Source organism: Macrobrachium rosenbergii, chromosome 47 (assembly GCF_040412425.1).
Source record: "Macrobrachium rosenbergii isolate ZJJX-2024 chromosome 47, ASM4041242v1, whole genome shotgun sequence".
In the NCBI taxonomy this organism is placed as follows: domain Eukaryota; kingdom Metazoa; phylum Arthropoda; class Malacostraca; order Decapoda; family Palaemonidae; genus Macrobrachium; species Macrobrachium rosenbergii.
Window position 1 is genome coordinate 37,441,125 of NC_089787.1, and position 16,457 is coordinate 37,457,581.

Genomic DNA, 16,457 nt, shown 5'->3' on the forward strand with positions numbered 1-16,457 from the left:
CTAATACTAAAACCTTTGTTTGGTGTGGAAGAGGAAATCGTCATGGAGACTCGAGAGCCAAGCAAACAACGAGCACCAAGACAGTTTTTTCTCATCAAAATGTGTCAAGTACTGAATTCAATGAGTTCCAAAGCTGATGAGTACCAAGGTTTTCTATATATATTGGAATAAATCAAACAAAAAGACATTTTGAATCCTGAATAAGATTATTTTAGGTACTAGGCGTGCAGAAATAAGTTAAACCAATTAGAAAAATATGGATGAAAAATTCATAATTTACAAAGGAGATAAGCAAAGCTTTAATAAATTCTTGGGGCAAAAATCTAAGATGCTTTGTAAGCTGATTGAAGAAATTACTTGATTACCACCAGGGATGCCAATGTCCTAAATTCATGCCTAGCCATGTGGCAGTGTTCTTCTTGAAAGGTCTGAGTAGTGCTTAACAAACAGGAGAGGATATGAATTGATGAGGTCATGTCAGAAATATATGCAATAAGCTGAAATAAGAGGATGAATAACTGAAACATGGAAAATATAAAAACAGATGATGAATGGATGACTAACGAGATGCCGCGCAAACAAGTGAGAAAATTCTACTTAGACTTTTGAACAGCTGAAAAGGAGGTTGGCTCTTACCTGTAATACAGGTGACTTTTTTTTTTCCTGTCTGACAGGGACATTTGAGACTGCAAATGTGAGCTATTTTATTGCTTATGAAGTTGTGATTAAAAAAACAATGATTTAATTAAACTAAATACATACCTTTTTCTAAGTAATGCGGAGGAACAGCTGGAGGTACAGAGCTTGCTGTACGATGAGGAGCAGGGGTATCATCCACTGAAAGCATCAACAAATTTATAAATTCCTCAAAATCCATTTGATTATAAAATTTCCTTATTAAAGCCTGGACAAAAGTAAAAATAAAACTACTATAATAGTAACATAAATATAGCCATTGGTGTAATAAATCTGTTAACACATGTAATTGTAAAAAACAAAATGACAATACTTTTTGTCCCCAGAGTAGGGCATTAGTTTTTGTCCACAGTTTTCATACTAAAAATTTTTTACTACTGTGGGTAGTATACCATTAAATATTGTCTTTTTACCATAATAAGGTCTCTTTCCTAATATCTATGGTTTTGCTAAAAAGCATATACCTGATAGGTCTACATGCTATGAAATTTCAAAACTTGGAAAAATTCAAAAGCATTAATATACAAATATCAGACCTCCTTTCAGTGAGCAACTTATGAACTAGATGGGAGATTCTTTTTGAAATAACCTGCAATACTGAGGAAGTGTTTCACAATAGATGAGGTCACAGGAACCAAGACAAACTGTACTGACCTGAACATGCGCTGGCATGTTCATGCATTGTACATCTTTGTCCACTAATAAACTAAGCTTGCAAAAGACCCCTCCCCAACAATTTACACACAAGGCAAGCATGCCTTATCATGTTAATAATGTACACATTTTCTTACAGAACTAGCAAAAAAGTACGGTATACAACCTTACATAACTGATACAAAACTACCTAGCTGGTTCAAGATATTGTAAGATAAATATATAGACGCACAAGTCTTTTAATTACAGTATAACAGAGAATGGTCCTAATGAACTATCTGCTTCGCTGAAATTTAACATTTGTGATAATGTCAATGTATTTGTGGGTCACATAATAAACGTAAATGATGGCTTATAATACATGTCAAATTACAGCACATTATAATAAGTATCACAATGATATACAATACTTTTTACCATGTACACAATGACCTGAGATAAAGTACACATCATTGACTATGAAGCTGCCATTGACTACCACCCAATTATGAGGCAAGTGAAAACTGGATGTTACTGGTAAAATTTAATGTTTCCAGCCATTTCCTTACCATTTCTGTATCAAATATTCCTTTAGACTTACCAATAATTTTCTAAAACTTGAAAAATGAATTTATATTAAACTGCCATCAATATTTTGCCAGAGTGGATACCCCTCTTGTTCTTGGAAATCATTCTACAAACATGCACATCACATCATTCTATTTAAAAAAAAGGCACTATACACTTGAAATGTCTTAGTTTATAAAGCAAGGTTGTAATTTTCTACAAATAAAGGCCATTTAACATCTCCAGTGAAATGATAGTTTTCTTAGACTACTGAATTTCATTTTTATATCTTTGTTGTCTCCTTAAAATTTTCATATTACATTTGGTTAGTTTATTAAACTTGATCCCCTCAGCACAAATAAATAAAAAGCCTTAAAAATTCTTTGAAAAGATGAACTGAAGATCTGCATTTACAGAGTTTTTTAAAGTTTTGGAGTACATTACCTGATTATGTAACTGGGGGTTTACAGTGAAAACATTATCTAAAAAGAACAAATACTCTCAAATTATGAAGTATATAACTAGGAAAGCATTCACAAAAGACATATCCTTGAAATATATGAGAGAAAGGTTGTGTTGGAGACTCTAAAATTGGAAAAAGCTAACAAAATGCTAGCAATATTGCTGTTATGTAAAAAAAAAAAAAACTGAATTGGATACTATTTGAATAAGTATCTGAGAACAAATGATGCCTACATCAAATGGATATGGGAGTATTTATTATGGGATGAACTGAGATGGAAAATCAAATAAAAGGCCAGCCATTTTAGGTAAAATTAGAATAAAAGATTGCAAAAATTCCAAAAGAAATAAGAGATATTTCACATTTTAGAGGCAAAATGTATGAGGGGTTTACCACTGTAGCTAATGCAATAGTCATAGCTAATGCAATAGTCATAATTTTCAACCTGTATTTGTGGGAATTTCAAGCCTGATATGTTAACAAGGAATGGGAAAAGAAACTGAAATAACTCCATGAAAGTTGAAGTGGAATACAGTGCAGATCCTCTAAAATTCTGATCAACTTGTAAGCAAGAAATATAAAGCTTTCCCCAGATGGATCTATAATAGTACTGCTGTACTGTATACATAAAAAAATGGATGTTTTAGAGAGGTTTAAAGAAACTGGTCAGAGATAGATATATACATCACAGAGGATGACATTCAGTTTCTAATAGATACCAAGCCATATGCTCTCAGATGATGTTTTTAAACCTCAAATTTGTTGATAAAAGTGAAATATCTGGGTCCAATATATTTACACATTACAGAAATGTCTGAAGGAATATCATAAAAGGGAGAGTGAAAAAGATAATTTTTCTTCAGAGTATGGAATTGCATAAAGGTTCCCTTATCACACTCAAGAGATTATAGTCACTTGTATAGATTCCAAACAGTATTCACGAGAGTGCAAGCAAACTATGAAGGAGACAGAATGGAATCGTTTACTTGTAACCACAACGAACAAGGCACCTCTGAAATAAACAGGTTTTGACACAGGAAAGTCCTATTTTTGATAGCTGCTTTGAGTCCTCAAAAGAATCTCTCTCATGGTCCTCCCAGGGTCCCCTAAAACAGATCAACCAATCTCAAAGAATTCTTTTCTAGTTGGTCTCGGCCAGAATATTGCATGTTGGCACAATGACAAAGTATAAAGCATTCAAGACAAGAGGGCTCTACCTTTGTCTACAAAACTACCCAGGTTCTTTCTTTACCCTCTAAACACTGATGTGGCAACAATGCATATGGCAGCCATTTTCCTCATTACTTATGCCACGTCTGTGCAAGATAAGTATTCATCCCATCCCATGCCTTTTCATCAGGGAAAGTGGGTAGGTCTGAGGACTAACAGCAGCTACCAAAAATAGGTTTTTCTGACATCAAAACCTGTTTTTTGATAGTATAGCTGCTGTTTGTCCTCAAAGGAGCTCACAAAAGAAATTGACAAGTGACGAAGTGGCTTAGCTCCTGAATAAATCAATCCCAACAACCCAGATCAAATTTTGGTCCAAGGTGAGGTCACAAGTTATCAACCATATTCTTTATTCCAGATACCCATTAGGGTTTGGCAACAAAGAGTACGAAACAACACATGAACTTGTATATATATTAAAAAGTAGTTCTAAGGTACTTACCCAAATACGCTGGGTCCGGCTGCGGGATTATTGCACCTTTCCCAGCAATTTCTCAGCATAACCACTGCATCAAGATGACCTCCGTTTTCTGCCAAAGCACCTATGGGGACAGGACTTACCATAACACCTATTGATACACAGTGAAATCAAAATTGCTCAAGCTCATGGCAATACTGATTCAGGTAAACTGCCTCTGATGACCACCCTGTATACTTGGAGACTTCTTTGAAAGACACATTTCCGAAGAAAGCCAACGATGAACTTACATTTTAATGAGGGACACTAAAATAATTCTCAGCCAACCTTGAGAGAGTGGTTTGTTTGTGCTAAGGTGTAGGAAAAGCGGACCATATGGAATACCTGCTGTGACATCTAGGTAAACTGGGAATTATGTTTTATCCAAAATACTGAGTTCCGTTATCAGAATAGGGGATTTTCTCTTTGAAGGGTTTTCATTCTTGGCCAGGAATGATGGGCCAGGAGATTATAATAAGTGATGGCTAGATTTATGAGTGATGTAACGTTGTCCCCGTCTAAGAGAGCCAAGTTCACTAATCCAAGCTCATAATGCCAAAGCAGTCAAGAAGACTTTTTGGAGCATATGAGTTGCAGACATATTGGGTCCACTGAACTGAGGGGATGACATGAGTCGAAGCACTTTATTTAGGGACCAGGTAACAGGAACCTTTGCAGGAGCTGGTCTTTGCAATACAAAAAAACTGGAGAAGGGAGTAACAATTTCTATATTGAATCAATTCCAAAATCATAAAACAAGGGTTCTGACAATGCTGCCTTGTATGCCATGATTGTTGTAATAGCAAGGCACTTGTCCTCAAAAAGATCTATAAGAAACTGTAAAACTGTTTCAATAGAGATTTTGACTGGGCTCAGCATGGATGTTATCAAATTACACTTACCATATGGACTGGTAGTGTCAGACTGATGAAGTCCATAGTTTTTGCACTAGATACCTAGCAATGTTGGGTGAATAATCTTCACAGCAAAACTAGACTTTAAAAATCTACACATGAAGGTCTCGGCTCAGAAAGGAGAATGTGTAGACAACTTTCCTTCCTGTCTGGGTTAGAACAGTAGATGCTAATGGAATCTATTTCTTCACCCTTTGTTGAAGTAAGCAGTTCCATGGTCAAACATCCATCTGGTCAAGGCTGTTATATCCCTTAACAGAGAATCTGCTATGAGGTGAATTGCAGTCAAGCACCACTTCCTTGCTCTATCCATCCATTGGATAGACAGCCTTACTGCATTGAGGGGCTGAATGTGAGCCCAACCTCTTGATATAAGACACTGCAGTCATATTTCCTAGAATGAATAAAACGTGGGTCCCTTTTGGAGGTTTCAATTTTCTGAAGGACAGAAAGACAGACATTAACTCCAGGAAGTTGATATGACACTTCCTCAGAACAGGTGACCAACTTCAAGCTACCTAACGATCTCCTAATGGCCTCCCCAACCTGTCAAAGAGGCATCTGGGTGTATTATCACTCGTATGAATGGTGGAATCAGGTCGACCTGTTTAGCTAGAGTTCCCTTCTAGGCCCACAGCTCGAATATCTTCCCAACTCTCTGGCTCCTCAGATGAAGGTGATTGTGAAGCCTTTTTCCTTGCATGTGAGAGCCAGACTTTGTTTACATCCTTTTGTTGCAGTCTGAGGATTGGCTCTACCACAGATGCAAACTGTAAAAGGCCCAGCATTTGCTCCAACTGTCATCTGGAAAAATTGGGCTCTGTGAGGAGCTTTTTCAGGTCTTCCCTTATTCTGGTTCGAATACTGGTGGAAAGAGTATCCCAACAAAGTCCCAGCTACAGAAAATGTCTGCTGGGTTTAAGGTGGGATTTTTTCCAATTTATTAAAAAACATTTTGACCACCACTGTCAGTTTTTGTAAGCACTCTTCTCTGGTTACCCCCCCCCCAACCCAGCTTAGCCAATCAACTAGGTCGACCACCAGTTTAATTCCTTCTTCCCTGAGTTGATAGACAACTATTCCTGCTAATTTTGTAAAAATCCTTGGGGCAACATTTAACCCGAAAGGCATGACTTTGAATCTGTAAGTTTTCTCCCCTATCCAAAACCCTAGGTATGGATGGAAGGGAATGGCAATAGGGACGTGCCAGTTCTGTATGTCTCTCAGATCTATAAAGACAGTCCAGGTCCCGTGTGGAATAAGCAAAAGTACTTGTGCAACAATAATCATCCGGATACTGTGGCAAAAAATGTGTTTGTTCAACCTTGACAAGTCAAGGGTCACCCTTTGTTTGGAGGAATCCTTCTTGGGGACACTGAAGAGACGTGCTTGGTGGTGAATAAGTGTCTGTCTTTGTGGCTCCTTTTAAGAGGGCCTTCTGCACATATTCTTCCAAGGGGGGGTTCTGGTTTTTGGAAAAAACCCTTTAAAGGGGGCAGGAGAGACCATTTTCACCCTAGCCCATTGGAGATAATACTGTGTCCATAAGGGGAGAACTTCCATCGCATGTGATCCTGAAGACGAGCCCAACAGTGTAAGTACTATTGGGCTCCATCTCCTCTCTTGCCCTTAACAGACAGTCCAGGAGTTGATTTTCCTTTCCCTTTTCCCGATATGAGTGTGGAGCGTCTTTGTCCACTTTGAAAGGGGTGCTGTTGCTGCTGTTGACCCACCTTCTGTTGTTGGAGGGATCCTTTAGGAGTGACTGAAGGCTAATATGGCTCCAAGTCATACCGAGCTTTCTTTGGTTTAGGAAGATGAAGCACTCAAGTGTATTGTTTCCAGGGTTCCCATTTTCCAATTAGTGCATATTTTACACAGTTCTATTGTTGGGCTTGCACAATGAGTTGAGTGACAACAGACTCTCCTCCTCCTCCTCCTCCTCCTCCTTCTTCCTCCTTCCTCCTTAAAACAGGTTACACTGATTTTCCTCCTCCTCCTCCTTAAAACAGGTTACTCTGATTTTATCACCGTTATAAATATATTAGGTCACACAAACAATACCTAACTTTCTTGCGGCATTTGCTGAAACTTTCATTAGATGTTTCTGAAAAGTTACACATAGAATAATTGAAGCTTCAGTCATTCAGCACTGTCCCAACCAGCCGAAGGGAAGAATGGGGTGGAAAATCTGTATGAGATCTGCTAACCAACAGTGTTTTAGTTTTACTGGAGTTCAGCCTCATACCCCACCAACTACACCATTCACTGACCAGGTCCATGTTCCGATTGAGGCTGAGGGCAGCTACATTCCTTGTAAGTCAAGATTTTACAACACTCACAAGTGTTGCATTATCGGCATATTGAAAAATCTTGTTTTCCAGTCCAACAACCATATCACTTGTATAAACTAAAAATAACAGTGGACAAAAACCACTACCCTGTGGAACTACAGACAATAAACCTTGGTTCACTAAAAATCCCATCAACAGCAACTTGCTGCTGCCTACCTGTAAGGAAATCTTGAAGTAATCCTAAAACATATCCACCCACTCCAAGATTCTGAAGTTTATAAATAGGACTAAGTGCCTTGTGATTTACTAAACAGCACTAAAATCTATTTGAATTACTCTGCATTCAAAGCCCTTTATCAAGGTTCTCTTGCAAATGGCATGTTAATTGCTTCCTATATGTATCTTGACTATCAGCTAACAATCCTTTAGATTCAACATAATTATATAGTGGCTTCAAAGTAGTTTTTCTGCAACTTTGAAGAGCACAGAAATAATAGAAATTGGCCTGTAGTTACTGCAGATATGCCATTCTAAAAGGAAGGACAAGAGTTGCCCATTCCTTTGTAGAATTATCAGAAATCAGGATGGTGGAGACATATGGCTTTACTTCTGCCACTAACTCTCACTTCGCAAAATTGTGAAAATCTGCCTTCACAAGACTGATTATTTTAAAAGTGAAGGGACAAAAGGTTGGGCTATCCAGAGAGGGTATTGGTTCTCTAAATTTGCTGTAGAGCTATATTTTCTATTAAACTGGAAAAAGGTTACTTCTATGGCTTTCATTGCTATATATTCATTGGTAAGATAACCGTCTCCTTCAGCGGTTTCTGAATTCCTACTGAAGGAACGACCAAGTGCAATTCAGTACAGTATTAGGAAAAGCTGCTTTGTCCAGAAATTCTGTGTTTAACTTCAATCATAATTTTCCTTTCATTAGTAAGGTATTTTCCATCTGATGAAAGGATACACATTGAAGCATCACGCCAAGGGTTATCAGTATTATCAGAGGCGACATATGTGCTGTTGCCACACTGGTGTGTAAAGGATAAAGGAAGAACCTAGGTAGTCACTGTAGACAAAGAGACAGAGCCCTCTTGTCTTGAGTCCTTTATAATTCTATTACTGTCCCAACATGCACTATTCTGACTGAGACCAACTAGACGAGGATTCTTTGAGATTGGTTGGTCTGTCTTATAGAGCCCTGGGGGGGACCATGAGAGTAACTCCTGTGAGGACGAACAGCAGCTATGCTATTATAAAGTAGATGTAAAATAGAGTTTAAACTTGCCCCCAAGCTAACCATCTCCAACTCAAAGGGCTGGCCCAAAGAGTTTGTTCTTGCAAAAGGAATAAAATAAATTTATTTCATATAATATGTTACCACATCTACTGACAAGAAACAACCAAGGCTTTGCTGGTAGAAGATGAGAGAGCAGTCACAGTCATGGCTTTATTCAAAACTGACCTCCTGCTATGCATTTGAGAAACTTTTATAGCTTAGCTACCACTCTAGAATGCTGCCTTATTCTTGGTCAACTGATTCCACTTCACAAAACTACAACCAAAGTACAGTACTAGCTTTCATCTTTGAATAAACTTTTTGGGCAGCCTTTCGCTCTAAAATAGTGCTCCTGCTTATGACAGCGTCTTTTATGATGCCAATGTTGCATCCAGGTCACCAATAAATCTAATTCTAATCCACTGTTGTTTCTATGAATAATCAACAAAAATTAGCAATGAACAAAATTTCAAACTCATAAAGCATGGGCTAAAGAAAATAAAAATGCTCTTACCATGGTCTGTAATCTTGCCATTAGGCATCTAAAATCAGTAAAAATCTTTCAACTCTTAGCATTAGGTTATATGGCTGCTGTAACTCTTGATGTAACTGAAACAGCTAAATGGTGGGAATTAATTCATTGTGGCATTAAAAAATAAAGTACTGTACCTGTACAGTATAGCTAATGTCATAATAAATAAAGCAATACATATTAGATATGCACAGCAAGTTGTGTTGACACTTCCATACAAAGTTTTTTTGGCTTGCAGGATAAACACCTGCCCAGAAATTACACCTTCATTACATTGGTGCTTACACCACTTTATAAATGCACTGTCCACCTAACAACAAAACTAATTTCATCACTCTGTCAACAACGATTTCACAACGCTGGTGATTGTTTTAAAATGAAAAATTCTTGAAGACTCAGTTTAGCCTAAGGTCATTGCTTCTGCATTATAATGATTGTATGTGGTTTTATCTATAATTTGACTAATCCCTCTTATCCAATGTTCATCCAACACTGAATAAGAGGGATGTTTCTTGGGGACTCAAAACTGGAGAAAATGCCAATTGTAATCTAAAGTTTGCCAGTGACATTAACCCACGACAAAAACCATGCCAAACCATGGGAGTTGTTAATCCACAGATTTCCAAATTGAATAAATTTAACATAAACATTTTAAATAGCCGCACAATTACTTCCTCTACATTTCCATCACATTATTTTTTTTTCACAGTTGATAAGCTACTGATGAAGAATATAATGCATTGAGGGTATAGTAATAAAGTGCTTATGGATTTACATCTATTCATTGCAAAATGCCATGTTAAGTAATTAGGGAATCTTTTATATTTAGTTTGGTGTTTAACAACTAAATTTACCTTATTTTCAATACATCTGAAAAATTATGGAACCCCTTCAACCAAATAGTTTGAAACTGAAAAGTAACAAGAGATTTTTATTTTTTACATTTTAAATTTATTTAGACATTTGACTCGGAAATTTAATATTCAATGATTATTAAGTCAAGTGAAATTCAAACATTTGTTTAGGCACTTTTTTGACACAGCAATATAATATAGGCAGTCATCGGTTATCGGCTGTCCTGGTTATTGACGATCCAGTTTTATGGCGCTTGTCTAGCAATGATAATAACTGGATTTTTGGCGCAATAACCGGATTTTCGGTGCCGATATGCGCCGATATCCGCTCATCGGTGCCAATAACCAAAGATCAGCACCGATACACACCTAATAGCAACGCCGATAAACCACTATCAGAGCTGATAAGCGCTGAAAATCTTTGATTTCCAGTTATTGGTGATTTTCGGTTATCATCATGCCATCAGGAACGGAACCCCTGCTGATAACTGAGGACTGCCTGTATTCAGCAACATATTATTATTGCAATAAACCGGAAATTTCAATGATTTATACTAATTGGATGTTTAGTTTACAAGTGGAAAAAATAACGGTTTTGTGATAAGATTTGAAATTGCGCACTGCTGCAGTGGTACTTACAGAGCCTACCTAGCATGGTGTGGATTAATGGTTGTTTTAAACTTGGTTCTACCTCTGTGAACCCAGAAATATATATGTGAAATATGCATATTGTTACAAGGGGATTCCTTTAACCCTCTAACCCCGAGCCTCTATTTACAAAAACGTCTCCCGTATGCCAGCGGCGTTCGGAAGTTAGCGCCGAAGCGGAATAAAAGTTTTTTTAAAAAAATCACAGCATGCTTAGTTTTTAAGATTAAGAGTTCATTTTTGGCTCCTTTTTTTGTCATTGCCTGAAGTTTAGTATGCAACCATCAGAAATGAAAAGAAATATCATTATCATATATAAATATTGAAATATATGACAGCGCAAAAAAAAATTTTCATATATAATTTTATACAAATCGCGATGTGAGCAAAACGGTTAAAGCTGACGGGTTATTTTTTTTTCTTTGTATTGTACACTAAATTGCGATGATTTTGGTATATAACAAATTGTAAAACAATCAAAGCAACACAGAGAAAATATTATCACAAAATGATGCATGAATTCGTAACGCGTGGACGTAAAAAAATGTTTTTTTCAAAAATTCACCATAAATTGAAATATTGTGCTAGAGACTTCCCGTTTGTTGAAAAATGAAGCTAATTGATTGAATATTACTAGACTGTAAGTGTTTTAGCTTACAATTGCAGTTTTCGACCATTTTGGTCGAGTTAAAGTTGACCAAAAGTCGAATTTTTTCTATTTATCGTGATTTATATGTAAATATTTCAAAACTGATAAAAGCTACAACCATGAGTTATTTTCTGTTGTATTCTACATGAAATTGCGCACATTTTCATATATAAAAGTTTATGTAATGACTAATATAAAACGGTGCAAACTTTACGACAACGTGACGAAAGAATTTCTGAGATGTTCGGCCGAGTTACCGCGTGCAGACGTAAGGAAAAAAGTTTTTTTTCAGAAATTCACCATAAATCGAAATATTGTGCTAGAACTTCCAGTTTATTGCAAAATGAATGTACATGATTGAATATAACTAGAATGTAAGAGTTTTAGCTTATAATTGCGTTTTTTTACCATTTCGGTCGAGTTAAAGTTGACCGAAGGTTGAAATTTTGGCAGTTATCATGATTTATATGAAAATATTTCAAAACTGATAAAAGCTACAACCATGAGTTATTTTCTGTTGTATTCTAAATGAAATTGCGCACATTTCCATATATAAAACTTTATGTAATGACTAATATAAAACGATGCAAACATTACGACGTGACGAAAGAATTTCTGGCGCGGACGTAAGGAAAAAGTTTTTTTCAAAAATTCACCATAAATCGAAATATTGTGCTAGAGACTTCCAATTTGTTGGAAAATGAAGGTAAATGATTGAATATTACTAGAATGTAAGATTTTTAGCTTACAATTGCGTTTTTTTACCATTTCGGTCGAGTCAAAGTTGACCAAAGGTTGAAATTTTGGCAGTTATCGTGATTTATATGAAAATATTTCCAAACTGATAAAAGCTACAACCATGGGTTGTATTTTGCTGTATTTTACATGAAATTGTGCACATTTTCATATATAAAACTTTATGTCAGGCTAATATAAAACAGCGCAAAAATTACGACAAAATGACGAAAGAATTTCTGAAATTTTCGGCCGAGTTACCGCGTGGACGTAAGGAAAAAGTTTTTTTTAAAAATTCACCATAAATCGAAATATTGTGCTAGAGACTTCCAATTTGTTGCAAAATGAAGGTAAATGATTGAATATTACTAAAATGTAAGAGTTTTAGCTTACAATTGCGTTTTTCAACCATTTCGGTCAAGTCAAAGTTGACCGAAGGTTGAAATTTTTTGTAGTCGACGTACGGTACGTTCACTCGGTACCCAACAAACAATTTTAGTCAACGTATGATACATCCAGTCAGCGTTTAAGGGTTAATGGTCTGAAGAAAAATTTCTTTAGTTCGACTATAGTCGTATCCCAAGGTTGCCAGACTAACGAAATTCAATCTGTATTATAACAATGCTGTAGTTTTATTTATTTTTATGGCACAGAAAAATTAACAAAATCCTTCCACATCATAAGCTATTTGAGCTCAGGCTATCATAAATCACTGGTTGAAATACTGGGCAAATAGGCAGTACACTATGTTTACTGATACACAGAATTATCTTTGTAACGTTTCATTGAAGGATATTAACAAAACTTGAGTACAGTAAGATACAGTACTGATATACAATGCAAGAGAGAAAGAGGGAGTAAACAGAAAGAAAGACTGACTGACAGACAAAAGGACATTCTTACAAATGCTTAAGGAGGTACAAGTCATATAATCGACTCATGAATTGAAGATATTTACATGTAGATTGAATGTTTTTACTGCAGTATTAATAACAGGATATACAGTAGCAAACCGAGGTAATGGATAAAAAGGACCGAGCCTACACTGCTATAAAAAAAACCTGATATATTGTTGTACTGTATATATATATAATATATATTGTGAATGTGTGTTTTGCTATAAAGTATATTTATACCCTGTACCCCTAAAACTAAAATGCTATACAGGCAGTCCCGGGTTACGACGGTTCCGACTTCTGACGTTCGAGGTTACGACGCTTTACAAATATATTCATCAGAAATTATTTCCTGGCTTACGGCGCATGTTCGGGGGTTCTGACGCGTCAGACGCTGATCCGACGGAAGAAATATGGCCCCAAAATGGCAGAATAATCATAATTTGAAGGTTTTTTTATGTAAAACTCAATAATAATGCAGTTTACATCGTTTTCAATGCAAAAAGTAAGGTTTTCTTATGATTTTTGACGATTTTCGACGATGTTCCGGCTATTTTCGGGTTACTGACTGTCTATTTCAACAGTTCACTGCCTAATTTAGTAGTTCAAACAAAAATATACCTTAAATTATCATATTAAAACAATTTAGTATCATTTCAAACAAAAATACACCCCAAACCATCATCCCAAAACACCCAAAGTTGTTTTACATTACCCTCCTACAACTGTTACTCTTAAGTATATACACCCCTAGAATGCTTATAACAATGATTTACTAATTTTAAAATATTAATATAAAAATAGCAAAATATCTATAAACTGTTTAATACAAATTAAATAAATCTTTAATACAAATTAAAATCTGTCTTACAGAGGTGTGACAACTAACCAAGTTAATCCTGTATATGTAAGCATAGTTGTTTTCTCTCACAGTACTGAAATCATTCCGTTTTCCTTTTTGTTACAAAGTATGTTTATATAAACAATCAGTACCCGTAAAGTAAGATAAAAGCCTTATTATTAACCCATTAAGCATCACAAAAGCCTTATTATTAACCTGTTAAGCATCAGCAATGGCATATCTTGGTCAGCTGCATCTCATATCAAACCGCCTTGAACGGAGTAACAAATTTTACCCCTTCAAGACTGGTGTGCTACTGAATTCGGTCTGAAATGCTCTTCTCTCTTATACAAATTGTAGGAAATCAGTTGGTAAAACTATGTGCTAAATTAGTGGCAAATGGCAACTCTTTTTGTAGGAAAAAGACAGTCTGACAAGAGGACAACAACCTCCACCTCCTGCTATGCTTCTGGCATTCAATGATAAACGACTGATTTCTTTTTGTTTGATCCAATTTATCCCCACATAATGAGCAATCTAAAGCGAAAGAAAAATCTTTTGCCTGAAGAGATATTATCACTACTCGTTGCAGAGAATGATGATGACTATGATAAAAGGAAATAAAATGCCTTTTCCAGAATCAACACGTGGAGTTCCCTTTATTTGTTGTTCATCTAAAGGTGTGAAATTTAGTGTTCAGGGTAAGGGAAACCCCGTGGAGTTTTTTAAAAGTTTTTTGATGACAAAGTCATGGAGACCACTGTAACAGTAACAAACAGATTTTCCATCTAGTTTCTAGAAGAATATATAGAAAGTTTGCTTACAATATCACATGCACTAAAAGGATATGACACAAGTGAAAATGAAATTAAAGAATTCATTAATCTACTGGCTCTATGTTTCAGGGAATGGCATTCAAAAGAATAATTTTTTCCTTTTTATGTTTCATGCTTATAATCTTTAGGATATAAAAATGCAAAATAAACTTTCATTTTTTTATCGTATTCCACCCCACACAGTGGAAGCCTTGGGAGGAAGGACACCAAAGTATGAGGGCCATGTAGTGACAACAGGCCATCCAAGGTTGGTACCCCTGATAGGCCTAGCAAGGACCACATGCCCACCATCCTCTGAGCATCTGGAGCTGGAAAATGAGACAAAATACGAGATCCCCCCCTCCCCCAAAAGGGACAGAAGAGGCAAGGCATAATTAAGCATATAATTTACCCGAAACCCCTCCAAATGCATCCCCCAATGATTCTATGGATGAACATGAAGGGGCATGGGAAACTTCTATTACAAGAGATGAAACAACTGGAACAGGCCTCTCTAAGGAAGGGACAGCATCACGAGGAGACTGAACAAAGGAAACTGAAGATGAATCCCCATCAATCCATGATGGAGTTGTCTCCTTCCTCTTGTACTGACCCCTCCCATAAAACCTATTCCACTGTTCAACTCACCAATCACGACATACAGCACAAGGATTAGCTGCATTACGTATGTTCTCTCTGCATCTACTACACGTTGGATGAGGATCCGTATTCAATGAAGTTAGGAAACGAGAACAAGGACAGCCACCAACTATTTCCTTTGCTTCTTACAAGATCCAGGAGATACACTCGCAGGAGGGTTAAGAGGACCCATTATACCCAAGCACACATCCACAAAAACATCAGAAATCCACACACTGAAACACAGAAAGAAAGCAAAAACTGGCAAACCAAACCAGCTTTAGAGAGGAGAGAAAGAACAACACGTCCCCTCTCAAAGGTGGTAAAAAAGTAATTGATGAAGTCACGGAGTACTGCTTCTGTGTGGGTGGTCCCACATGACTTGTGGCTAAGGACAGATGCCACTAGTCCCTTGCATATTCAATATTTTATTGATTTTACAGATTCCAGCTGGCGCTAGAAGTTTATCCTAATGTCAGGACCGAGGGTTTGTTTCATATATGAACAATGTGATGATATGGGAGTGGCAATGTCTCTCATCAAGGACACTTAACAGGTTAATATAAACTGCAGGATACTATACAGTACAGTATTGTAAAGTGAAATTACAGTGTACCTCACTCAAACTTGCATTCCTTTTGGCGCCTGATTTTAAAAAACAGTTCGGTGCTTGATCCGGATCCAAAAACTTTCAAATTGATATTTCCATTTTGCATCGAGTACCCTGAGTACGATATACCACTGTCCGTTATCTCGGTGCACTACTGTATATTCTGTTACTAATACTGTAATGAAAGTCACTAAATTGTTTTATGTATACGTTCTCAATTCATCTGTTGATGAAAGTACACTGTAGCATTTATAAGAAAACTTATGATACTCAGTCTGTCTGACTATTTGCTCCCTCTTTCTCTCCTGTGTTGTGTGCTATTGTTTTGTTACTCCAAGTTTGGATTAAGTTACTGTATCATAATAAAATATGACATACGAGTATATGATGTATACATTAGTGTATAACTGAATCACGAAAATATGGAATGTGAAGAATTATAAACATACAAGCACACAGAAATTATATATAAGGTAACTGACTTAATTACAAATTAGTTACCTTATATATAATTTCTCTGTATTCGTATGTTCAATATAGTTTTTTATTTGTAAAAAATTTTCATCTTGCAAAAATAATTATTGTTTACAAAAAAGGAGAATTATTGAGTTGTACTTTTTATAACATTTTTTGGTGGTCAGTCACATCCTTGTATAATCTTTTAATTGTCCTGTCCCTGCTTCTGAACAATTGATCCTAACCCTT

General features: G+C 36.3%; 2 protein-coding genes across 9 annotated transcripts in view; one reads left to right on the forward strand and one right to left on the reverse strand.

Annotated features, from left to right (window-relative positions):
- The window catches only part of LOC136830771 (uncharacterized), a 58,691-nt gene extending 42,530 nt beyond the window's left edge, over positions 1-16,161 (forward strand). The window contains exon 8 of one of the 2 annotated variants that reach the window (XM_067090663.1): positions 14,708-14,979. The gene's annotated coding sequence lies outside the window, so the exon portion shown is untranslated. Of the gene's footprint in view, positions 1-14,707 lie in introns of both variants that reach the window. The other variant, XM_067090673.1, reaches the window with a different exon arrangement.
- Positions 1-16,457, reverse strand: part of Abi (tyrosine kinase Abl) — a 115,106-nt gene that overhangs the window by 7,617 nt on the left and 91,032 nt on the right. For 6 of the 7 annotated variants that reach the window (XM_067090660.1, XM_067090658.1, XM_067090661.1 and 3 more), the window contains one exon: positions 763-837. In XM_067090660.1, the coding sequence (XP_066946761.1) occupies positions 763-837 (75 nt within the window). Of the gene's footprint in view, positions 1-762; positions 838-9,047; positions 9,152-16,457 lie in introns of those variants that run through there. The other variant, XR_010850743.1, reaches the window with a different exon arrangement.